Raw genomic sequence first — 24,724 nt, 5'->3', positions numbered from 1 at the left:
GGATTGCACTTCCAGATATTTGACGTTCTTAGGTTGTGTTTTGATCATTATGATCTCAACACTTCTATGTCTTGAAATGTGAGTCAAGTTCGAGCCCTCATAGGATGGGCACGGTCTGGGCCAGTCCAATCCCTGACCGAGCCGCCGTTTGGACCGGCCGCTGGCGGGCTGGACCGGACCGGACCGACCAGCCTGGCAGTCCTGTTTTTAGGGACTGGACCAGCGACGGCGAAGCCCGGGCCGGACCGAGAGGACTGGCAAGTGGCGATGTGGTGACCATGGCGGCGGGACATGCAGGAGGTGGTCATGAGCTCCTGTGCAGCGACCGGGAGGCACAGGAGCGAGCCGTCGCGACCACGAACGGCACAGCGGCGGCAGCAGCAACGTGCACGCGCCAGGGTCCTCCGGGAGGCAGAAGCTCACGACACATCTGGTGCGAGACCTTGTGCACCTCTTTGTTGTTTTTTCCTTAGCGTTTTCTTAGCCCCATGCAAATAAGGTAGGAGGTGCATGAGCCCACAAACTTTTGTGTGCGAGCCTTCCGTGATTATTAGTGGATCAAGCATGATGTGGAGCTGAGTCGTGGGCATAGTGGACGCAGAAGCTGGATGGCAGGGGATGTCATGAACGTATCCGATCGAGCCCATCTTTCTCGCTCTCTCTGTTTTAGGCAACAGAATTCCTATTCCTATGGGCCTTCCGTCAAAAAAAAAATTGTATTCCTACGAACTAGATTGTTGGTTGTGTGTCGTTCGTGTGAACTGTATGTAGTACTTGTCTTTTCGGCCGATCAACTATTATCTAACTTATGCTGTTCACTGAAGGAACTACTACTGAAGCTGCACATAACTTATCATTTCAGTAGGAACTACTCCCTCCATTCAAAAATACTTGTCATCAAAATGATAAAAAGGGGTGTATCTAGAACTAAAATACATCTAGATACATCCCCTTTTATTCATCTTGATGACAAGTATTTCCGGACGGAGGGAATACTACTGAAGTTGTGACTTTCAATGCTGCTCGCTGCAGCTGACCATGTACAAAATGCCTTGTTTAGGTCTGTGTATCCTCTGCAGTCCATCTTTGACTTGTCGAGAATGTACGTGAATCAGGCTGGCTTTCCGTTCCTTTGGCCAATGTGGGAAGATCTGGTAGAGTGGACTCAATCATAGGTTCTCTTCACCCTTCCCCTCACTGTAGAATTCTTCTAAATGTCTGTTTCAACATAGGAGCGTCAGCTGTTCAACTTCTGTGGGATTTCTGGGGACTCTTAGAAGGTTGGAGTCTCCTGGGATCTTCCATGTTGTGGATTATTCCAAGGATGGTTTGTGAAGGCCGAAAATTACTTCAAGCTCTGCCCTTAGTGGTTGAGCTCGGATTCGTGGCCAAAGCTCAAGGAGAGTAACGCTATGTTTCTGTGGTTGTTGGTGCCTTGGTGTCCCACGTATCTCCAACGGAGACTAGAACCCCAAGGACTTAAACTTCAAGCAATATCGTAGTCTTTCTGTGGTCCCATTTTGATTATTTATACCCTCTTAGTTGATTTATGCTTAGTGCAATTGTAGCTTGTTTACCTTGTTTAATATTTCTTGCTAGAGCTCCCTTGTCATATAGTATGAATCACATAGTTTCATGGTAGTGAACTTACAATTCCACACTTCCTAAAATTAATGATTTTGTAAAAATTTATAGTTGCCTATTAAATACCCCTCTTGATATCTTTGAGACTTCAATCCTTTCAGTTGGTCGGACATGCGTTAAGTGGATTTTTTTTTTGCGCATAGGTTGTTTACTGCATAAACATGAACGAGATTTTTTAAATGACTCCAGACTTCTGCCACAAAGGGATTGCAATTATGTTACAAATGTTTTCTTCGTTATTGTATGTGTTGTGCTTGTATATTCTTACATTGATTTTTCATGTTGCCCGTGTTCATGCTATTTTGACCCTTTTTTATGTCCTATATTTTTTGTGGGCATGTTTTAAATGTTGCAATTCGATGAATAATTTTTTATGGGTTCATGGGGGGAAATATTCTAACTAGTTCAGATTTGGGTGTTTAGTGTTACAACGATAGGGATCCAAAACTTACCATTTTAAGTACAATGGATGGCTGGAGAGATAGCCGGCGGAGAAAATATCACCTAGCGACTCCCAACGTTGTTTTCAAATGAGATTAGTATTATTTTTTCTAAAGGAAAATAATTTTGTTCGGTGGGGTGACAAAAGCGCTGGCGTCAGCCACCTCACATGCAAAACATGTGTCGATGTGGTCCCGCGTGCTTTCCCTTATCCCTTTATCTCTAGAAGGGCCTCGAGCACTCGCTTTACTCCTTCCCTTGATTCAGATTCAACACATCCACACCTATCCCCCTTCTCTCTAGGCACTACGTTGCGCCCACCTCCAAATCCTGCGTTGCTGCCTCACCTCCGCAGCCTCGTTTCCGCTTGCCGCCTGGCCGACCGTACTCGCCGACGACCCGAAGCAACCATTACGCGGTGAGGTCCCGTTCCTCTTCCTCTCCTCGGTGTCTATGCCGCATATTTGTCCTCGTGTGTTGTTTCTAATCTGAGCTCGTCGCAGATGCAACCTAGATTTCAACGCCATCCGTTTCGCCAGTTAGTGTGCCATCCTGTAAATTGACGGATTTCCCTCATCCTGTCGTCTTCGTGATGCCAAAGGAAGTCACGGTTAGGAGCATATACATGATCTGATGTCTGATGAGTTTGTTTCTGTTGGTCAGTCGCACTAAGGATGGATACGATGATATTCTTGACTTTCCCTGGCTTATCTCACAAGTTAGCACCTATCTCAGCTTCTGACGGCGTCTGATAGGTCGTTAGGATTATAGATCCTGAAGGTACTTTCTTTTCCCTTTTTATCAGATCACATTGTTTTTCAAGGTGTATTATAGCAACATGTGTATTATGTTGTCACCATTGCTGACTAGTTGTGAAATGGATGGCGATGTAATCATTGAAAAAACTTATAGTGATTTCATTTTGATCTTGCACATAACTACTAGATAGCAGTTTCCCTGTGTCAACCAAACGACGAATCCCTGTGACCCACTCATCATAGGCCATAAGCCCATACCAAATCTGTTCTTTCATAGTGAATCCCTGTGACCCACTCAGTGTAGGCCATAAGCCCATACCAAATATGTTCTTTCATATACACAACCGTGTCATTGTCATAAGGCATGAACATGATAAAAAATGTTTCAAGGCCCACTTGTTGACTAATGTAAGCATTGAACGGGACCAACAGAAAAATGTGCATTCATTGTTTTTTGGAGGGTGGAACTTTGCTTGAGTTTTAATTTTTGGGTTCAGATGGCGTTTACACACGTACTTTATTGTTCCCCAGTTTTATATCATCTATTTTTTTCTTTTCTTTTGGTGCAGATAAGTTCAGATCATAGATTGGGGATGTCCACATGTGTACTACCTAATGAGCTGGTGGTGGACATCCTGTCTCGACTGCCGTTGAAGTCCTTGTGCCGCTTCAAATGTGTTTGCAAGTCTTGGCTTGCCTTCTCATCTCATCCATATTACCGACAAAAGTTCCCAAGAACTCCCACTGGTCTCTTGTACCAGAAATTTGAGCGTGGCAGACTTGCCTCCTCTCTTGGCAGTGGCATCCATCTCGCCAGACTTCCCTCAAGTGACAAGGAAATTGACACAACACTTAGTTTTGTGCCATGTTATAAGTACCCAATACTGCTTCGGGGTTGCTGCAATGGCCTACTTCTTTGTTATCAGAAAAATAGAATTGAAGAAATTTCCAACGCTATTGTGTGCAATCCAGCAACTCAAGAGTGGATGGCACTTCCAGATACTGAACCTGGACCATCGGTCTTTTCGGCTAATCTCAAGTTGTGTTTTGATCCATTATGGTCTCAACACTTCTGTGTCTTCAAATTTCAGTCGAGCGCGGTCCTGAACCCTCATATAATTGGGACCTCCACTGAAGTTAAGGTATTTTTCTCTGAGGATTCCACGTGGTCTAGTTGTCTTTGGCGGTCTAGTTGTCTTTGGGAATATGGAGATGGATTTGAAGGTGATTCGCTCTTTGTAAATGGGGTGTTGTACGTGAAGCACCTATTGGCTCATAAAATTCTGGCGCTTGACGCACCTGATAGAAGTACGGAGTGGCTCGATCATAGGATCATTCAGCTGCCAGGATATCCGAATAGGTCCAACATGACTTTCTGTTCTAATGGATGTATTGGTCAGTCTTCGGGTGTCTTATGCTACGCGAAACAAGAATTTGATGGCTGCGCAATACGGATTTGGAGTTTGGAAGTCCCTGATGGGTGGGCGGTGAGGCATCGTGTAAGTATGATTGATATATTTGGCAGAGACATTTTTCTCCGCACTGACTGTGAAGGATACTGGCTTTTCGAATATAAAATCATGGCCGTTGACCTAGAGAGGGAGCTGGTTATCCTTGAGGACAAAATTGGTAATAAGATCATCTCAGCTAGCATCAGTACTGGTAAACGCTCGCAGTCCCAAAGGATTCCAAGAAGCTTCACCCGAAAATATCGCAGCCTATTCTATGTGCCATACTATGGCAAAATTCCAGCTTTAGCAGTTAAGGGTCAGAGGATGAATCATTCTATGTTTTACAATTTATGGCATCAGTGCTGTACTTTCCTTTTTGAGTTGGATTAAGCTGTTGTTATGTGATGTACTATACTGGATTGTTGTCTTTTCGTGCCACTCGTGTGAACATTGTAGAACTTGCCTTTTCAGCCTGTCAACTCTTGTCGAAGTTATGCTCGCTTAATTTGGAAAACTGCAGATTAAGTAGAACCACTGAAAAAATAGCGCGTCATAGCGTCGCTAATAGCAATGCTATAGCGTGTTGACAGGGCCGGCCCTGAGGGGGGGCGGGGGGGGGGGGGGGGGGGCGCCCCGGGCCCCCAAGATCGAGGGGGCCCTCCCCAGGTATACACATGTTAGCTATGGTCCAACATATTTCCGGTCATCAAAAAAATTCTTTGGACTAGACGGCTGGGCTTCAGGCAGCACGATGGAACGTACGCACGATGGTCCAACATATTTGCCGCTAGGAAGGGAGCCAGCGATCGATTCGGTCGTTCCTAGTTACTACGTGCACGTTAAAAAAAGGAACTGATTGATCCTTTCCGATTCTTTCCTTGATTAGTTCGTGCATGTCGATAAAGAAGGAACAGATTGACCCCTTCTTCCATCTCGCACGCAGTTCACGCAGCGATTCCCAATTTCTCAGCGGCCCTTTCCTTCTAAAACAAAATTTCCTCACTAATTCAGATCAACCGCCGATTTCAATTCCCTGCCTCCATGGGGGCCGTCGGAGCCCTACCTTGCTCTCCGTCCGTCAACGATTCGATCATCCGAGGTATATCTTCTATTCATATTGAGGTTCCTAGTCTATTAGATGAATAGCCGACACATCGGTACTGTTCAACAATTGTCAATTGATGCAATTTATTTATTTATTTTCAGCATTGTGTCTTATATATCCTGTCATCCATAAGAAAGTTGTGGATGAATTAGTACAATCACAGAGTGGAAATATTCATAATTTTTTCTAAGAGAGTTGGCATTCCATAGAGGAAGGGCAACCAACTAATGGCAATTAAGAACTTGATCAGCGAGAAGAAAATATCGACACCAACAGCAACGATAACAACGTAGGGTGCTCTGACCTCTGAGTATGTAGGTAATTCATTGGATGTACATGTACAGTCAGCTAGTGATCATGAACAACCAGTTTATGCTACTGATATTTATGAAAAAATTAGGATAATCTTGATAAAAATACAAGAAACATCTTACTTGAGAAAGGGTCTATGAGAGAGGACAGAAAATGCCATACCATCTACATGATGCAGGAAGATGTTTTTCATATGGTCATTATCATAGGAAATTAAGAAATGGGGAGGAACATGATAAAAATGACTAGTTTATTCAAAAGATTAATTTTTATCGCTATTATGTCTACATTAAGGGCCCCGAGTTTTAGTCTCGCCCCGGGCCCCCAAAATCTCAGGACCGGCCCTGCGTGTTGAGAATTGTCCCGCTAAATAAATTAGTATACAACGACTCGCTAATACCATATTTTGAGGCTAGCGCTATTTTGCTGTAGCGCCCTATTTTTTTGCCTTGAGTAGAACATGATGGATACTCTGGGCATGCACCTGTGTGTGGAACTACTTGGTCAGTTCATCCTCCTGATGCATGCAGATATTCAGAAATGATGGTGTGAAGCTGTGACTGCTTCAATGCTGCCCACTGCACTACATAACACTTGCGGATTGGGGGGAGGGGGGTGGCATTTCAGTGGGAAGAAGTAGTAACACTGTGGCGGTTTCAGTTCTGCTTGCCGCTCAGAAGTTTTTTTTAGATAAAAGGCACAAGGCTTAGAAGATTTTGATAAAGTATACAAACTGCTTAGAAGAAGAGACCCCCAGCAGCATTGACAGCATGTGTGATGCCCATGGGTGTTCAAGTTCATCCTCCTGATCCTGAACTTGTCATGCCCGAGACGGTATATAATTGAACGGAACGCCCAAAAGTTCTAAGACAAATGACAATATCGATTCTCAAGATAGGAAAAACAGAGACTGATTCATAGCCTTACACACCACAGTGATGCCATGGACAAATGAACACTGTAAACCAGTCTTAATCACATACGAAATCCAAAGCCAGTGTCAAATAATGTCGAAAATTGGACTTCTTCCGTGAAAAAAAAGCACGCTCGTTTTTCTTCTGTTCCAGGCACGCTCCAATAACAAGGCCCAGCCCAGTACGAGCCTCTCGATAGATATAAAGCCCATAACCCCTATGAGCCTCAGTCCAAAACCGCCGCCGTCCCGCTCTTCCACCAGGGACCCCATTCTCCGGTGCGGCCGCTGCTTTCCGCCGTCTCGCGCACCCATCTCCGCAGCCTCGCCCAAGACCGGAAGCAACCAGCGGCGAGTCCTCAGGTGGCATCGGCGTTTCTTTTTCCTCTCGGGCGCTGTTTCTAATGTGATCTTGTTGATTTGGCATTGACGCATCAGCAGTTGGCTCAATCGCTCAACGCCGCTAACAAGTCATTAGGATCCCGCGCCCAGAAGAAAGTTTCATTCATGTCGGAACCTGACTGTGGTAAGTATGCAATTTTTGTGATTTTTTTGGCGCGCATGCTAGTGATTGCCCTATTTTCTTTTCTTTTCTACAAAATTGTTTAGGAATGCTTCCTCAAAGTTATTCCGTCGTGTCGAAATTTCCAATATGAACTTGGATCTTAGATTTTATCTTTCCTGGTCTTCATGATTGTTGTTTTACAACCTTTTGTATGTAATTACAGCCTTTGGAACTTAGATTTCTTCCTGGTCTTCAGGATTGTTGTCAACATTCCAATATGTGAACTTTGGAACTTAGGTTTCCTCCTGGTCTTCAGGATTGTTGCACTAATAACTGAAAATTATATTTTTTTTTGAATGTAAATATCAAGATAAAATCCCCCTGTTTCGGACAAACAACCAATGGTTGGGGCCAGTTCTACTGCATTGGGGAAAAAGGAGGATATGGTCATTGCTTATCATAGAGATGATTATGATGAAGGTGAAGAAGGTGCAACCAAAGATAATATGGATCCTTCCGTCCTTATCTGGTTCTCAAAAAAATGGATCTCGATAAGATCCATGAGGTGTGGTAACTGTTAATTTTATGATCTTCCTCTCGACTTCAGTTAATTATCTCCCTTTTTGTACTGGCTCCTGACTCTTGACACTATCTCTTCCAGTGGAATCGTTTAAGATCAGCACGGCTCGCCAAGTCCAAACCAAACGATATAATCATCCCAGACCCTACACCCAAGGTATCTTGTTATCTTCATTTACAAAATCTCAAATGAAAAATCATTCCATATTCTTTCTTTTTAGTCCTGCAGAGTTTTAGATTACTGAAATTGTCTGCTGAAACAATATATGTTCTTGTTAGTCAAATGCCCTCGGCAATACTTTGTTTATACTATTTGCTTTTTTAGTTGGATGGTTGATTATCTTCCACCCTTTGCAATTGTGGATGGACCCATCCAGTGGGTGCGGGATGCCTTCGACGAGATAGCTCCCCGCTTGGAGCGTGCCTTGGAAAAGGACAGTGTCCGGCACTTCCTACGCCTTTTTGAGAGTGTGGCGTGCATGCAATGGAATCTGACTATCACCGCGGAAACCTTGACCTATGTGGTCATTCATAACGCCTTGCGATGTATTGAAGGGCAAGGCTCCTGAACTCAATGGGATGCATGCTAATCCCAACTACATCAACCAATATGAATACTTCCCCTTCCATGAAGCTGCTGAAAGGTTCTCTGTTGGCATGGTCAAGTTGCTGTTTGGCCACGGTGCATCAGCCAATGTGCGCACAGTTGGCAATAAAGTCATAGAGGGTCTACTCCCCCTCCATGTTGCGGTTGAAAATGCTTGCCTGCATAAGTATTTGGAGGACAATCTTTCTTCTAGCCAGGACTATGAGGATTATACCTACAACCTCATCCATTTGCTGTGCCTACCTGAGATGGTTTGTGTCATTCCCCTCTCTACACAAAGTACTACTTTTTGCACCATGAAAATTTTAAAGTATTGTGGCCATGCCATATATCGCATACAACTGGTATACCAATACCCAGGGACTGAGCATCCTTACATCTCCTCTTGTCAATGATATAATTCCTATTTTACCTGCGGTTTGTGTTCTTGTGTTGTAAGTTCTTAACCTTATTTTTGTGACATGGAGTCAGCAGTTTCAAATTGTCATTAGCTAATTTGATTTTCTTTGGCTCAGAGATGACCCCCAATTTGTAGCTGCATGCTCGTATATCATACCGAAGGAGTGTGCTTTAATCTCCACTTGTCAGAGATGGGTTGTTTTTAAGAAATAGATGGAATACTAATCATGCTTGTCTTCTGAAAGTGTTTATGTATTTGGCATGTTATTATTTTCTATGCAGAGACAATGAGTATCCATGCTTGCTGTGTTCGGATAAAATGAAGCAATAAAACAGGAAGTACTATTCAGCATTACTTGCTTGCATGCAGATGTTAAAAGGCACTCATATGATGGACCGGTAGATTTGGCTCCGCTCTCACGAGGCGAACGCCGCCGCTGCCTCAACAGCCCCTCCTCCGCGCTCGTCCCCCTCGCCGCCGCCGCCAGCGGCCTCCGGCCGGCCCGCGGCAGCGGCGGGGCGCCTCCTCCTTCTTCGCTCCCCTCCTCCCTGGAGTGCTCCTTTCCTCGCATCGAAACCTCGCCCCAAATCTGGAAATCCCTCCTCCCCGCCGTCCGTGGGCTTGCCTGCGCGGTGCGGCCAGTGGCGGGCGCGGGGGTGGTGCGGGCTGCTGCTATCGAGGCCTGGTGGTGCGGTTCCTCGCATGGGAGCCAGCGGTTGTGGATGGGGTTCACGGCCGTCGCTGGATCTGGCAGGCCTCGGTGATTTCCATGGGCATGGCCCTCCCCTCGTCGGTGCTGGCCCTTGCGGCAGCTCCTTTTGGGCGCCCTGCAGCAAGGATCTCGGCGAGGATTCGTCTCCGTGTGGGCAAGGTGTAAACTTTGGGTGGCAGCGGGTGCCGGAGTTGAGCTAGTGCGGCAGCTGGGGTGGCCTGCTGCGTGCTTGCGGTTCAGCGCCCGGTGGGTGGTGGGTGAGGGTGGATCTCTTCGGTTGCCGGAGCAGCGGCTCCGGATGGTGGGCGTGGTGGCACCATTCCGGCAGGCGCCGTTGCGCGGGTGCTCGTGTGTTCCCTCGGCTGTGTGGGCAGCGAGGTGGCTCACTCGGGAGGCGTCCGTTGTGCGGGTGTGGTCTTCGCTTCTACCCTGCTCTGATTCGGTCATCGTCTGCATCTCTCCGTTGGTCGGCCATGGCGGATGGACTTGGGTGATGGGGGTCACATACCGAGCGAAAGCTCTGGCCGATTTTGTCGGTGCCGGTGATAGCGACGCTCCTGTGTGCCGTTTCCCTTCCTGGAGGTGTCATCGTGGGTGGCCTCCGTCCACCTTGGGCTCTGGGTGAAAACCGTGGTCTGGCATGATCTAGACCGGACGGTGGTGACGTTGTGGTGTCGTTCCCTCCTTGGAGGCTCCGTTTCATGAGCAAGGTTCCATTTTTGGCCGCCGAGTGGGTTCGTGGATGGCAGCTGCTTCTCTTCATGTGATGGTTCCATGCTTCAACGATGGTGCTCTTTCGAAGAGCTAGGTCTGGCGAGGTGGTGTGTTCGAAGGCCTCCCTTTCGGGTCTTGGCGGCAGTGTCCAATTGCGCTCTAGGGAGTTGAGCATTCCATCATCCTACGGTGCGGCGCCCTACGAGCCAGGGTGAGGAGCAGGGGGATCCTTCCGTGATGGAACAAGTTGGCATTGTTGTGCCGGACGTCCAGGTGATGGCGAAGACATAGCTCCTGTCGAAGGCTGGTCTCGTTCGCGAGGTGGCCTTCTGCGCAGCGTCGATTCTTCGATCATGTTCGAGAGTCCTTGGACTTTGTTTTTTGGACTTAGCTGCTGCTTCTGGGCACCCTTGTATCTTGCCGGAGTTTTTGTTTTTGTTTGTTTCCGTATTGTTCGGGTTGCGTTGAGTTGTACTGTTGGTTGTAAGAGCTTCATTAATTTAAAGCCGGCTGCCAGCCTCCTTTTTTTTTAAAAAAAAAGGCACTCATATTTTGTTCCTTGGTGTTTTTTAACAGAAGATCTTCTTGGATACGATTAGACTGCTTGCCAGACAAACAAATAATCTAGTGGATGAGCTCTGGATGTACACAAAGGAAAAAAAGGCCTGTAGAGACTGCAGTTTTACTCCTGGCAGCTCAAGGGCAGATCCGCGGGAGCCGTTCCTCCGAGAGAAGTGTCAATGGCAATCAAAATGGGCTTGAAGTTATCATGGATCGTATAGTACTGGAGCACTATGAACACGTGCAGCCGGAGGAAATGGCAACATTAAAATGTACATATTTGCTTGTTCGTATCATTTCTCGTGCTGGCGAAGTTCTTGATGCGTACATTCAACATCACTCTGAGGTACGACAACTTGTATATTGCAGTGAGTCAGTTAACACAGCCTCTGGTCTCTTCCTTAGTTCCTTTCACTAAGAGCGTCTCCAACCACACATAGCTAATTTGGCCCCTTATATGTCCACGGATGCATCTGGACACTCAAATCCATATACAAGCATGCAACATCGACCAAAACACGTACTCTGATTTCATAGCACATAGTTGATACGTAGTCTGGGCATAGCAGTTCTAGGACATAGCATAGGAGAGTTCATCATACATACCATCATACGACCAAAATGATGGCATGTTCTACTAGTTCATCGTACATAGCATAAAGTAAAGTAGGGCTATAGATAGGGGAAGTTCACCAACGCCTACCCTTGCCCTTGCTCTCGTCGTCTTTGTCGTGGAAGTAGCGGCCGAAACCGTCATAGGGGTCGAGGCGGATATGCTTGCCGCTGAGCTGGATGTGTCGGTAGTGGTACCAAACATGTTAATGTATGATTTCGAGGGCAGGCCGGTGAGGACACGAACGTCCCGGGTTTGCTCCTTCACGAGAGCCCGGGTGGCCGCTGGTGCTTGCCGCTTTGTGAGGATTGGGGCATAGGCTTCCTCTGCCTCCTCCACGAAACGGCGCGACTCTGCGAGGATCTTGGCGTTGATCTGGTGGTGGCACACGTCCGACTCTTTGGAAGTCAGGGCTTGACGACATGGACGAACTGGTCCTTGTCGGATCCAGACGGCATCTGCACCGTAGCGGGCGCGGCGGACGAGCAGGAGCCGCGGTGTGCCTTTGCCTTCACATGGCGGTCACAACCTATCTTGACTCAGAGCAGCAGCCGCAACTGCCGCATCAGGGCGGCTCCAACGGAGGAGCTCAGGTTGTGACTCGAGATCGATGGAGCACGAGCCGGCATTTTTCTCCTCCTCGCTGGAGCAGGCAGCGAGCTCCCAACCGACACCGTTGTTGGGTCCAGACCCGGCGGACTAAGATCCACCTGTCGCCATGCCCGGAGATGGTCTGAGATGACCGGAGAGAAGTAGGGCGGAGCAGAGCGGAAGCATAGTGGAGTGTTCGAAATGGCCAAGGTTGTGTCCGGGGCGGGGACTAGGATGGATTTCGTGCGGTCGGGATGGGTCGGTCCGACGTGGCGGATGCGTATGGCGTGTCTGGGCAGCCCCAAATCCGCAGCACATATGGTGCGGGTTTGAGGGGTGTCGGGCAGCCTGGATATTTGGGCTCCATATGGGGGGTCCATTTGAGTGGTGTTTCTTTGTCCGGGTTCTGTCCTGCCTGTCCGTTAAGAGTCGTTGGTAATTCTCGCATTGATCAAGGAAAAAGGAATGCACCCTAGGATCCATATATGGATCGAAGAGATAATATTTTTTCGGTAAATCCTTATGACAAACATATATGGAAATTTTGTTTGAGTTAAAAATACATGAGTGCATTGTATTTCATGATTCATACTCATGAACAAAATCGTATACACTTCCATTCAATGTGTGTTTGCAAAATGTCCTATTGCCTACCAAGCCATACGCAAAATTTTTATTTCTAATAATTCTTTTCACTATCTCTTCGAAACCTTTGGTTTTATGGTGAATGATTGTGCTGTGGGATATATTGTATGAATCTATCTTATATGTATTTTGAATTCTTCTATTTCCTTTTTTGATATCTAATAAAATGGCATAAATGTCATGCAGGTTTCCCATGTGGAAGTCCTTGAGCATGTTTCATCTATTCTCAAGGATTTTGGGTTTCGCCCTGCCGGAGAAGGCATTGACGTTAGAAACCTATAACGCCCTTTCTGCACTACTTCAAATGTAATGATTTTGCATTTTAGTTTTCTTGATTATGTAATTGTTCTTGCTCTTGTTCTTGAAGCCGCCCCTATGACTGCAAAATATCCGACAAACAGTTAAATGATAAAGGTTTGTGTTACTTGTTTAATTAGTTCCTTACGGTTTTCACAATGAGCCCTTATTTTGTTTCTTGCGAACTGGTGCATGCAGAGGCAACCAAGGCAATCGCAGCGACTGCTCATGGTGCAGAGGGAGAGGTAAAGATGTTTAAATGTTATTACTGGGTCATTTCTATGTTTACTTTTCGTTAGTTTTGTTAAGTGACTTCTTACGTGGCTGCTGTTCACATAAACAGTATCCATGGTACCGCAGCATAAAGGGATAACATTCAACAGCAGTATCGAAGGTAGTTCACATCCCTAGTTTTCGCTTTTCTGAAAACATTTATATTTTACATAATCGTATTTCACTTTTTTTGCTGCTTGGGAGAAAGGTTCTGACGAGAAAATTGTGAAGTGGTATAATCTCTATAAGCATTGCATTCAACCAGTACGAAAAAGCATTATTGTGAGTCGCATAAGTAATACCAAATGTAATGCAACTACCCTAACTGTGAGCAGCATATCACATTTTTCATTCATACCACATTTGTTGTTAGTTGAGTACTCCTGCCTGGTCATGTTGATATTGGGATGTCTTTTGTTTCTTATGATGTTTAAATCTTACTGAATTACGAGACAGGTTGCGATGAAAAAGATAACTAGAGGATGGGATCCAGAATACACGAGGAGAATGTTCTTCCCACAATGGCGATCCGTACTAGGAGCCCGATGTCTGATGAGGTTGTATCCATCCTATGCACCAGCAGCTGAGTTTGATGAAGCGCTCCGTACCTCAAGGAGAAGAACCCAACTACCAGCAAATAGTTATCAACCAAGAAGGCCATTTTGTGCTGCTGCATTCAGGGGCAATGGATCATCTTGTCGTAATCCAAATCATATTTTTTTGCTGGAAAGATGTCGACAACCAACAAGTAATCATCAATCTATGAGGCTCTTTGGTACACTCTTGAGGCTGCTAAGGAATGCATGAGGTATATATGATGTACCCATACTTTATCAATTTGGAACAATAATCAAAGGGATACAAAGGGAGTCATTAGGGGAAATAAGCCACAAGTGGCGACCCTGCGTGCGCGCGTGCTACTGGTATGAAGACTCATTGGCTTGGGCTTTGGGCCCATTTTTCTGAGCGGGCCACTTCAGAAATAACCGCCATTCGAGTGAGCGAAGGGGTCCAATGACGAGCTGGGGTGATTAGAATGGCGAGCAAACGAGGTCATCAGCTCAATGGTGCTGCTGGATAGAACGTTGTGGTGGTGAGGAGAGACCGAACCATCTTAGTCGACGAAGCACCAACCTCACCAAACTGGGTTACTACTTATTAGACAAAGACGAGACCCTAAATCTACAGACCAGCTGAAAGAGAAGCAGGAGCCCACCCCCCCTCCTCCAACGGCAGCGGCGGACGGAGAGGGTGGAGCCTCGCTGGGTCCAAAGAAGCAAAGAGGTTCCTAGAGAGGCGAGTTAGGGCTGCACCTGAAAGAAAGTTGTAGGAATGAAAGACTGTATGTGTGTGTGTGTGTGTGTGTGTGTGTGTCGATTTCACCAATCATCCAATCCAAACGGAGCATTCTGCGGCAGTGCTGCGCCTGAAGCTGATACTCGGGCGGCACTGTGGGCCGCTAGGGTACTACTAGTAGTAACATTTTGGCCATGAAAATTACTACTCCATCCGGTCTGTATTAATTGATGACGTTTTAGTAAAATATACTTTGTTTTTTAGATAAAGGGCGTTTTTATTGACTCATAACGTAGCATCAAGAGGATACAAAACACAATGAATAATACCCGGCCTTTGCATAGCAAAGATGCACACAGCCAAAGTCAATGAACACACACAAAGAAATACGCCGCCTAATAGCAAAGTCTTACAAAACCGAAGCTATGTTTAGGAGGCGAAAAAAGAAGAAAATAAATAGAGTAACAGTGATCCACATCGAGCAACAACTGACGAAAACGAGGATGATGTGTACGTCCATGATCCGGACTTTGGACAACTGCCAAAAGTAGTGTATAGAGTCAAGAACCAATGACACTCGTGTGGCGCAGGTCGCAGATCAACTGTTGAAAGACGTTGCCACCGCCAAAATCCCATATTGGGGACGCTTTGACGGTCCTAGTCCTACGTCGCAAATGTACATCAATGGTATAATCTGGGTATGGCCATTGGCCCCTAAACAATAGACCATGAACTGACACTGCACCGCCATGGCTGCAACATGCCTCCATAAGCTCCATCATGGCCTGACCATCTGCACCTCCAGCCTCAACAGCACTGCCGTCGCGCACCATCTCCACTACGCCATGTAACACCGTCGCGGAAGATCACTAATTCCTGCCATTGCCTCCACGCCTCATCCACCCACATCTAGGCACCAGAGAGACAAAGAAGCTACAACAACGGTGCATACTACTGGTCTCATCAGCCAAACCATCTCCAAAACGATGCCCTCAAGAGAGTCACAACACAAGAGTGCCGTTAGCGTCCGGTCCGAGAGCACCGGACCCAAGGATTCCCCTGGAGAAATACATGTTGGAAGAAGAGAACGACCTCATTGACGCCTTCAACAAGGTAACGACGCCCATAGACGCCACGGTAATGGTCCGGACCGCATCCGAGCCCTACTTTCGCCGTCCGTCTCACCTCCCAAACACATAGGCCGGCTGACCCGCATGTAGTGCCACCCACGCCATCATCCTCGCTGCAGAGAGGGCTCACAACAGGCCTGTCGGTCGAGGGTCCCGCGCCCATCAGATCCAGACCAGTTTGTTACTGGCCGCCGCTGGGACGCCACCATGCTGAGTGGAGTCGCTGGGGCACGTCACAAGCAGACGCAGGAGAGAGTCAGCATTAGGCCTGGCCGAGGGTCCGGTGCATGCCGGATTTGGACTTTCAGATCATAGGAGACATGCTGCCCATGCCATGAGGAGGGGTCGATTGCCAACGGGACCAGCATGGATGCCGGGATCGGGCCCCAACTCATGGACCACTACAGCGCCCGTGATGCACATCTCAACGGAGGACTCTGGCGATGGGAACCGCCGCTGCAACGGCCGAGAACCACTGGGGAAAGGCGCCGCGCGCCGCCGTCCGCGGCACGGGCTTAGCCCGGCCGCATCCTCCAATGGCGGCGATTAAGCCCATGCCGCATCCTCCGATGGCAGTGAGGGATTGAGGAAGAGAGGGAAAGCTGCGAGGTGCGGCGGTTAGGGTTCACCGTGTCACCCGGGAGAGCGACAAAAAAAAATACTTTATACTAAAGCATCGTCAATTAATATAGATCGTCTCGCAAAAACAAGTCAATTAATATGGATCGGAGGAATAGTATCAAACCAACTCACGGTAAAGAAAGACCTAAACGGGGCGAGTCAGTCTGTGAGAAAGGGAGGAAGCAGAAATCGAGTCACTTCACTTCAAAGCATAGCCTAGCTGGTGCTGTCATTTAGTGCAGCAGGGTATTGGGCTACTCAAGTCCGGACGCGGCTCCCCTAACGTGCCGTTGGCACACTGATAGGTGGAGCCGGGCCCACACGTCAGTAGCCCCGTGTCAGGGGTGCAGTATGTCAGACGATCCGGCTCCCTCAAGTCCATGGGATCCAAGTGTTATCAGATCGGATAGCCAGCCCCCCTTGCCATCCGTCGTATAGAAAATGGATTAGCAGCGTGATGGGCGCGCGATGGCGGATCCGTCCTCTCCTCGGATCAACCAACCGGCGGCCGACTGACTCTGAGAGCGCCTAGGATGGATGGACCGATGTATGAAAGACTATCTAGTACCCACCAACAGCACATCATGTATCCCCATGCTGTCTGGATTCAATCTCCAAAGCAAAGACTGCCTTGTGTATATAAATGAATTAAGAATTCCTCAAAAAAACCGTAAGAAATGCTGCATTTCATCATCACAAATAAAAAGAAAGAAATACTGCATGTACATGTTTATCGGCACTTTCTTACACCTGCTAGCCTAACCAATACAAAAATTTGACATAATTACGAAAATGGGAGACGTCAAAATAGTGTTTAAGGGGGGATAGGATAACCCACTAAACAATAGTTCTAAAGATTACCAGAATTTTGAAAATACCAAAAAATAGAAATAATTAGGAAACACATTGAATTCAACAAACTGACTTTATTTAACTTGTCTATGTAAAATACGTATCCATGTTCTCGCTAACCTTTCTGGCAAAGATATTTCTAATAAAGAAGTTATGTCAGAGGAGTGGCGATTTGGTTTTAAAATTTCCTGTTGTCTTCAATTTTCTTATTTTTCATGACAATCTCTATTTTAATTTTTTTGTAAGTATCAAGCGTCTTACAAAAATTCGTATTGCTGTCAGCTTGTCATATTTTGGCACCATTTTGCCTATTTTTCTTCAGGTTAGTTCAGCTAAAATAAGCAAAACTTTGACTTTTTTATTTATTTCTTTATGTTATTCCATTACCTTGCCTTAATTTTCTTCTTCTCAGGCTACAGGAAGCCGTGTGCTTTTTGTTTTTCGAAAAAGGCTTTTGGCCCGGTTTATATATAAAGCAGCACAGCCAAACTGATAGGAGGCGATGAAGCGACCCTCTTACAAAGCGGATCAAAGAAAGACAAGAGTACATGAGTAGCACATCCTAACACAAAAGCGACCTAGACTACTGACAAGAAATGAAAACACACCTCCTTGGAAAACCGTCAAACATCATTGCACAGTTTACAACCAGCTGCTACCGAGGACGGCCCCCCTGCCCTCTTGCTCCGGGCCATGGAGCGCCGATCCTGCTTGGAGACAAAGAATACCGAGAAAAGTGACAAGAAGTGCATGTGTATAGAGTAGTTAGTAAGCTAGATCGCCGCACACCAGAGCCGAAGAAGCTTCAAGTCAGAATCCAACTCCGGTCTTCTGACAGAACTTCTTTAGGCCCTGTTTGTTAGGCTTTTGCTTCTACTTTTGCAGCTTTTCTACTTTCATCAAAGAGTCATAAAAACTCTAAAAGCATCTATTTAGGAGCTTTTATGGCCTTTTGACCAAAGTAAAAAAGCTGCAAAAACAAAAGCAAAAGCCCAAACAAACAAGGCCTTAGTAGAAATCCTATGCCTTCGTCGCTACCTAGGACTGGTATATATATAGGTACATGTATGCTTGCTCCACAAAGCCAAAGCAGCTTGCTCTCTCGTCTCTACATACTCTACAACAATCAGTAGCAAGGACACCAATTCAGGTCTCTCTCCCCTATCCCCAAAACCGGTAGTACTACGAACTTTCTTTTTCAATCTGATCTACTCCGTATATGTTAGTTCCTGACGATCAGATTGTGCAGTGAGCATGTCGAGGACAGGCGCTCTGCATCTGGCTTCGGGCCTGGGAGGGCTGATCGGCAAGGAGCAAGTCAAGTCGTCGGTGGAACAGTACGTTCGGCACCATCTTGTTCTAATTGTACTTGTAGGCCGCAGCGTTGAAAATGTTACTCTCTTGTATATACTAAATAGCAACAATTAATATGGATCGGAGGGAGTATATTAACTTGGTGATTGCAAACCGGACAGGTACGAGAAGTACCATGACCTTCACGGAGGCGAAGCCAAATCGAGGGCATCCAACTATGCTGATGTGGTACGTACTACGTACTAAAGCTTCTCTCTGTATCCTCCTCTCACTCAAAACGGTACACAAATATCATGTAAGAAGTGATGAGTTGCTAGCTATTGTATCGTCATGGATATGCATGCATGCATGCAGGCCAACAAGTACTATGACCTTGTCACCAGCTTCTACGAGTACGGATGGGGCGAGTCGTTCCATTTCGCAAACAGGTTATACGAGACCTCAAAATTCCCCACATATACATTTTCACTAATGAGAAGTTTGTCTTACTCAATGCCAAACTTAACCTGTCTAGGTTTTGTTGTTTAGATGGGAAGGAGAGACTTTGCGTGAGAGCATCAAGCGGTATGAGCATTTCATAGCCTTGCAACTTGGCCTCACTGATGGGATGAAAGTGTTGGACGTGGGATGCGGCATCGGAGGGCCTCTCAGAGAGATCGCGAGATTCAGGTACGTGTCGATGGATGATCCAAAACGTACCTAAGTGTTGTGCCCAGATTTTCAGTCACACAACCTGCGTGAATTTCTGCTTTGTGGGTGTGTAGCTCCGCGTCGGTGACGGGTTTGAACAACAATGAGTACCAGATCACAAGGGGCCAGGTCTCTCTCCTACACGCATTTACAATGCTCAAATCAAGCATGAATTTGCATATATGCGTTTGTTTCTGAAAAAAGAAAACTTTGTGCGGGACACTCGCAGGAGCTCATCGATTTAGCCGGCCTGAGTAAACGATGCAACTTTGTCAAGGTACACACACGGAGCATTTTGAAAGTGAATTAACTGATGAAGAGCTAGCAGCAAGGAAAAATGTCTTGATAAGCTGTTTGTTTTGGTAATTCCGTTCGTCTAACTCTAGGGGGACTTCATGCACATGCCGTTCCCCGACGACACATTCGACGCGGCGTACGCCATCGAGGCCACATGCCACGCACCTGACGCGGTACAATACTTTCATGTCCAAGACTGTCAGAGCCAACTTTATTTCATCTCCTTGACGGTATGTACGAGTCCATGGCAGGTCGGGTGCTACATGGAGATCCACCGTGTGCTGCGACCCGGGCAGCCCATGGCGTTCTACGAGTGGTGCATGACGGAGCGGTTCGACCCGGGGAACCCACGGCACGTGGCCGCCAAGGCCGAGATCGAGCTCGGCAACGGCCTCATCGACATCCGCACCACCGCGCAGTGCCTCCAGGCCGTCAAGGACGCCGGCTTCGAGGTAGGAGCATCTGTCAGTCAGTCAGTCACACACTCGCTTGGGCCATCCACTACGTCTACGTGCATAGGCTTCAGAGAAGAATCACAACTCATGAAGCTGGGCGTTGTTTGAAGGTGATCTCTGCCAAGGACGTCGCGGAGGACTCTGCGGTGCCGTGGTACCAGCCTCTGGACCCCGGACGCCGGCGCGTCGTGGACGAGCGCCAACGGCTTCCGGCTCAGCCGCGTCGGGCGCCTCGTCACCCGCGCCATGGTGAAGGCCATGGAGCGCCTCGGCGTCGCGCCGGAGGGGAGCGTCAGGGTCTCCGGCCTCATGGAGACCGCCGGCGAGGGCCTCGTCAAGGGAGGCAGGTAATTAGGAGCACGTCGATGTTTACTACAGAATTCAGAAACCAGATGAGTGCGAACGCACGGACATATTAGAAGGGAGCATGATGCGAGTGCGTGCGCGTGATTTTGGTTTTGCAGGGAAGGGATCTTCACGCCCATGTTCTTCGTGCTGGCTCGCAAGAAACCCAACCTGCTGACAGGGACTGAGAACGTCTGAAGAATCATGCCTATTGCTTTGGTTGCTTTGCTTGCCATTTCCTGAAACTACCTATCCTTTTTTTTTTTTGCGGGTTACTGAAACTACCTATCTAATCTGTCTATCTATCTATTTGTGATGTGCTGCTGGTGGCGCGCGGAAAATGTTTGATGCAAGTTTTAACATCCATAGCTACTTCAACCGATCCAAATTAATTAACGCAACTTCAGAACAATTTTGTATGGATTGGAGGGAATACTTGTCTATCTATCTATCTATTTGTTATGTGCCACTGGTGGTGCGCGGAAAATGTTTGATGCAGGTTTGTAAGGCATCTCCAACGCCGACCCTCAAACCATCCGTATACGTCTGGACCGCGCGATCCGGACCATAGAATCCATCCAACACGGTCATGTATCGGTCCGCTCGGTCTGGAAGCACTTTCTCCCGCAAAGTGGATACAAAGTGGGTGGAGGGGGTTGCGATAGTCCGGACAGCAGCCATGTTAGACTCTGACACCCCGGACCCACTAAATCCGCCCTCCCGGTCTCATTTTCTTTCACCGCCACTTCTTCCCCTTACTTTGCATCCGCACCCTCCACCTCCGTTGTCGCCACACAAGCATTTTCGGATGTTCGCAACCGGCACCGATGCGCCCACTCGCCTTTTATGACAGCGTTGTCCATCCATCTATTTGTGATGTGCTGGTGCGCGGAAAATGTTTGATGCAAGTTTGTAACATCCATAGCTACTCTCTCCGATTCAAATTAATTGGCATAACTTTAGTACTCCCTCCGGTTTTTTTTTACTCCGCATATAAGATTTGGTCAAAGACAAACTACACAAAGTTTGACCAAACTTATATATAAAAATATGAACATCTACAATATTAAAACTATATAGTATGAAAATACATTTTGTGGTGCATCTAATAATGTTGATTTCATATTGTCAATGGTTATATTTTTTAATATAAAGTTAGTCAAACTTTAAAAAGCTTGACTTTGACCAAACCTTATATGCAGACTAAAGAAACGGAGGGAGTATAATTTTGTATGGATTGGAGGGTACTTGTCTATCTATCTATCTATCTATGATGTGCCGTTGGTGCTCCACGAACAAATGTTTGATGCAAGTTTGTAACATCCATAGCTACTCCCTTTGATCCAAATTAAAATTGTATTAAATCTGCGTTAATTGATTTGGATTGGAGGGAATACTGAAAACATTTTATCAAAACTGATTTGTCCATCTTGAGTTTCTGAGCGGTGGACTTACTCGAGTGATACGGTTTTTTTTAGCAAGTACTCGAGTGATACGTGAATAGTTTTTTTAAGGGTCCTTTGACTTTTGAGGCCTTGAATGTGTGGGCGGGCTATGGGTCTCGTGTCTGAATTTAGATCTTCGGTTAGTCCCCTTTTTCTTTCATTCGTGCACTTGCTAAACTTGTTGGCTAGGCATTCTGTCCCGAGCTAACTGTGTCTCTTCCTTTTGTTTTTATCTTTGGTCTTGGTCCCATTTCTAGCCATGGGTGTTTATCTCTGGCCTTCCTCCCGGTAAGAGCATGGTTAGAGCATCTACAGCCAGCTGCCCTATATCCATCTCATATGTTCGGACAGTCAGTTCGGTCACTGACCGGTCACAAAATACTGACCCAACCGAAGCTTTCGATCGGGCCTCAAACGCCCGGGCTGACCGGCCCTTCATATCCGCTCCAAATGTAGGGCGGATATGAGGCGGTCCGGGCACGCCTGGGTGCGCCCGCCATATCAGCCCGGCCCACCACTGGCCCACCCCGACCCCACAAAAACCCCCTTCGCCAGAAACCCTAGCTCACTCTGCTCCGCTCCGCTCCCCTCCCCTCCCCTTCGCCACGCTTCCATTTCCCCAATCTGCCAAATCCCTAGCGCTGGCGAGCATGTCCAGCGCCGACAGCCACTCAGACAGCAGCTCCGGAGACGAGGAGGAGCTGGCACTCCGTATCACGCTCGAGCGCTAGCGGGTTGATACGGGCGGCAGCTCCGGGTTCGGTGCGACGCCCCCTGTCGCCCGTCGCGCCAGCGCCGGCCCTTCCCACCCCGCGCTCGGATCTGTGAGGCCTGCCAGATCTGGTCCTCCCGCCCGACGGCCTCCTCCACCTCTGGCCGGTGCTCCGCGCGGGCAGCGCTGGGTTCTAGTGCCCGCTCAGCTGACGCTGCGAATGCGGACTCCGGAGTCGGAGGTACTAGCGGCCCGCTGCGAGAGGCAGAGGGCTAGGGAGATGGCGGGCGGGTCTGCGCAGTCTGCCCGCCGCCGCCGGGTGCCTGACGAGGAGGACCGTCTCTTCGAGTGGGTGTGCCGCCGGTCACTGACTGAGGCAGAGACGATGGCCTGACGGCTCCGGAGGCTCAACGCCAAGCAGCTCCGGCTCGGCATTGAGCAATCCGAGCGGGAGGCGGCGAAGGCGACGGAGAAGGCGGCGAGGGTGGCCAAGCTCAAGCGCCAGCAAGATCGCGTCGCTCGGCGCTTGCAAGGCTTCATCGTCATCTTCGATTCCTCCTCCTCCGATGGGTCTGACGGCTCCGACGTGGACCCACCTCCTTCCGCACACTCCTACAGCTGCGCCGGCGATCGGAAGGGCAAAGGGCCGGTGAGGAAGTGGTGAAGATCCGTCTTTATTTCAAGTTTTTAGTTGTAGTTTGAACTCGTCCGCCATATTATGTGTATTATGTGAACTTTGGCTATCTTTCGTTGATCCGGCTGTGATCTTTTGATGAACCGATTGTGCATTTGTATGTCCGCTCATGATCTACGTAGTTTTTATTAATGTTGCATGGTTTAGTATGAAAATAGGGGACGAAATATGAGATACGTGGGTGTGGAGACGCAGATATAGGGAGTGCTCGGTTAGTGCGCGCGGACGCGCCCGGGCGCGTCCGCGGGCGTTTGAGGGGCAGGATTTGCTGAGTCCGGCTGTAGATGCTCTTAATAAGAAGGCCTGTTGCTGGCTATACACCAATCCCATGTCATTTGAAGCCTTGGTAATAGCATGCTAGTATAATAGATGGGCTGTAAACTAGCTACTAGTAATTAGTGCTTGCATGTGGAAGAAGGGAAGACGACACACGCTGATTGGTGGAAAGGAGAGGAGGGTGTGCTCACTGGGCTGCATGCAGCTTGCATGTCTTGTTTCTTGCGCTGTAGCCGACGCTAGCTCAAGTGCCCGCTGCCTTGTTTTCCCTTCTTTCTCACTACACCACGCCCCACTATAGCTAACACACGTGTGTGTTGGCAAAAACGGGTTTTCCCGACACACAATATGTCTGCATGAACCTTTACTGACACACAAATTGTTAGAACGCGTCTGTCCGCATCTGAGCTGTCAAGAGTCAGATTTACCGACAGACAGTTAACTTGCTGACAAACTGTATGTCGCTAAGTGTCTCTCTTGCCGACAGCCTATGCGTCTGGCAAGTCAATCACTTGCCGACGGACAGTGTGTAACTAAGTGTCTCTCTTACCGACAAACTGTGCGTTGGTAAGTTAGTTTGCTTCAACAAGCAATGTGCTGCCAAGTCTTTCACTTGCCAACAGATCGTGAGTTGGTAAGTCATTTCGCTTCCCAACAGATAACGTGCCACTAAGTATTTTTCATGCTGACAGAAAGTGCATTCGTAAGTCGTTTGCTTACCAACAAACAAGTCCACTCAGTACAATAGATACCAAATTCTTGGCATGGTACTGAAATGATTAAATCTATATCTCACCACAGCACACAGCTCATACCAAATTCGACCATCATTTGTAAATCTGATGAAGTTCATACATTTGCGGCATATCTCACAAATCCAATTCTGATTGACACCATATAGAATTACAAAATAAGATAATACATTTTGCATATTGCCAAGTACTACCACGTTCCCAAAAGTAAACAACTATTTAGTGCCCAGGCATCAACAACAGAGTCAACATTCTTCAGTTATCATCTGAAAAAGACATATAAGATTCAATTTTAGCAGCATTTTAACAAATCTAACAAAAAAAATGACAACATGAAACCATGAAAATGATAGTAATAAGCCATTGATGTCCATGATTCGAAGTTCACAATAGAAGAAGCATGCAGAATGCCGGAAGGATAGAGTACAGGCTACTTAGTTTCTTACAACCTTAGTTACAGCAGCCAAGAAATATGCAACAGGCAAGAAACGGCCATAGGCACACGAGCGCGTGCGAGCAGCTAGGAATGAGTAAGCAGCATGCATAGCACACAGCCACACAGCCGCACGGCCACACACACACACAGGCAGCCATGTTCAGGTTGTAGTTTCTATATACTGAACACTGAAAGGAGCACAACTTCAAAAGCCTACATTTTTTTTATCAGGGTTTCATAACATATAGATATACATCTTTCTGGCCACAAGAGAGGATAGGAGCTTGA

The 24,724-nt window shown here is 47.4% G+C and overlaps 1 protein-coding gene and 2 pseudogenes across 1 annotated transcript; all 3 read left to right on the top strand.

Annotated features, from left to right (window-relative positions):
• The first annotated feature begins 2,347 nt into the window (after nt 1–2,347).
• LOC123125862 (putative F-box protein At3g16210) lies at nt 2,348–4,767 on the top strand. Its single transcript, XM_044546309.1, has 3 exons — nt 2,348–2,503; nt 2,589–2,865; nt 3,413–4,767. Exon 3 carries the CDS (start codon nt 3,437–3,439, stop codon nt 4,682–4,684), a length of 1,248 nt encoding a protein of 415 aa, XP_044402244.1. The 5' UTR covers nt 2,348–2,503; nt 2,589–2,865; nt 3,413–3,436; the 3' UTR covers nt 4,685–4,767.
• Nucleotides 4,768–7,530: 2,763 nt separating this feature from the next.
• LOC123121064 (uncharacterized) lies at nt 7,531–13,097 on the top strand (annotated as a pseudogene).
• Nucleotides 13,098–18,274: 5,177 nt separating this feature from the next.
• LOC123125861 (cycloartenol-C-24-methyltransferase 1-like) lies at nt 18,275–20,607 on the top strand (annotated as a pseudogene).
• Nucleotides 20,608–24,724: the final 4,117 nt, after the last annotated feature.

Source organism: Triticum aestivum, chromosome 5D, assembly GCF_018294505.1.
Source record: "Triticum aestivum cultivar Chinese Spring chromosome 5D, IWGSC CS RefSeq v2.1, whole genome shotgun sequence".
Classification (NCBI taxonomy): Eukaryota; Viridiplantae; Streptophyta; class Magnoliopsida; order Poales; family Poaceae; genus Triticum; species Triticum aestivum.
Note: the sequence above shows the minus strand (reverse complement) of the source record. Positions and strands in the feature narration are given on the sequence as shown.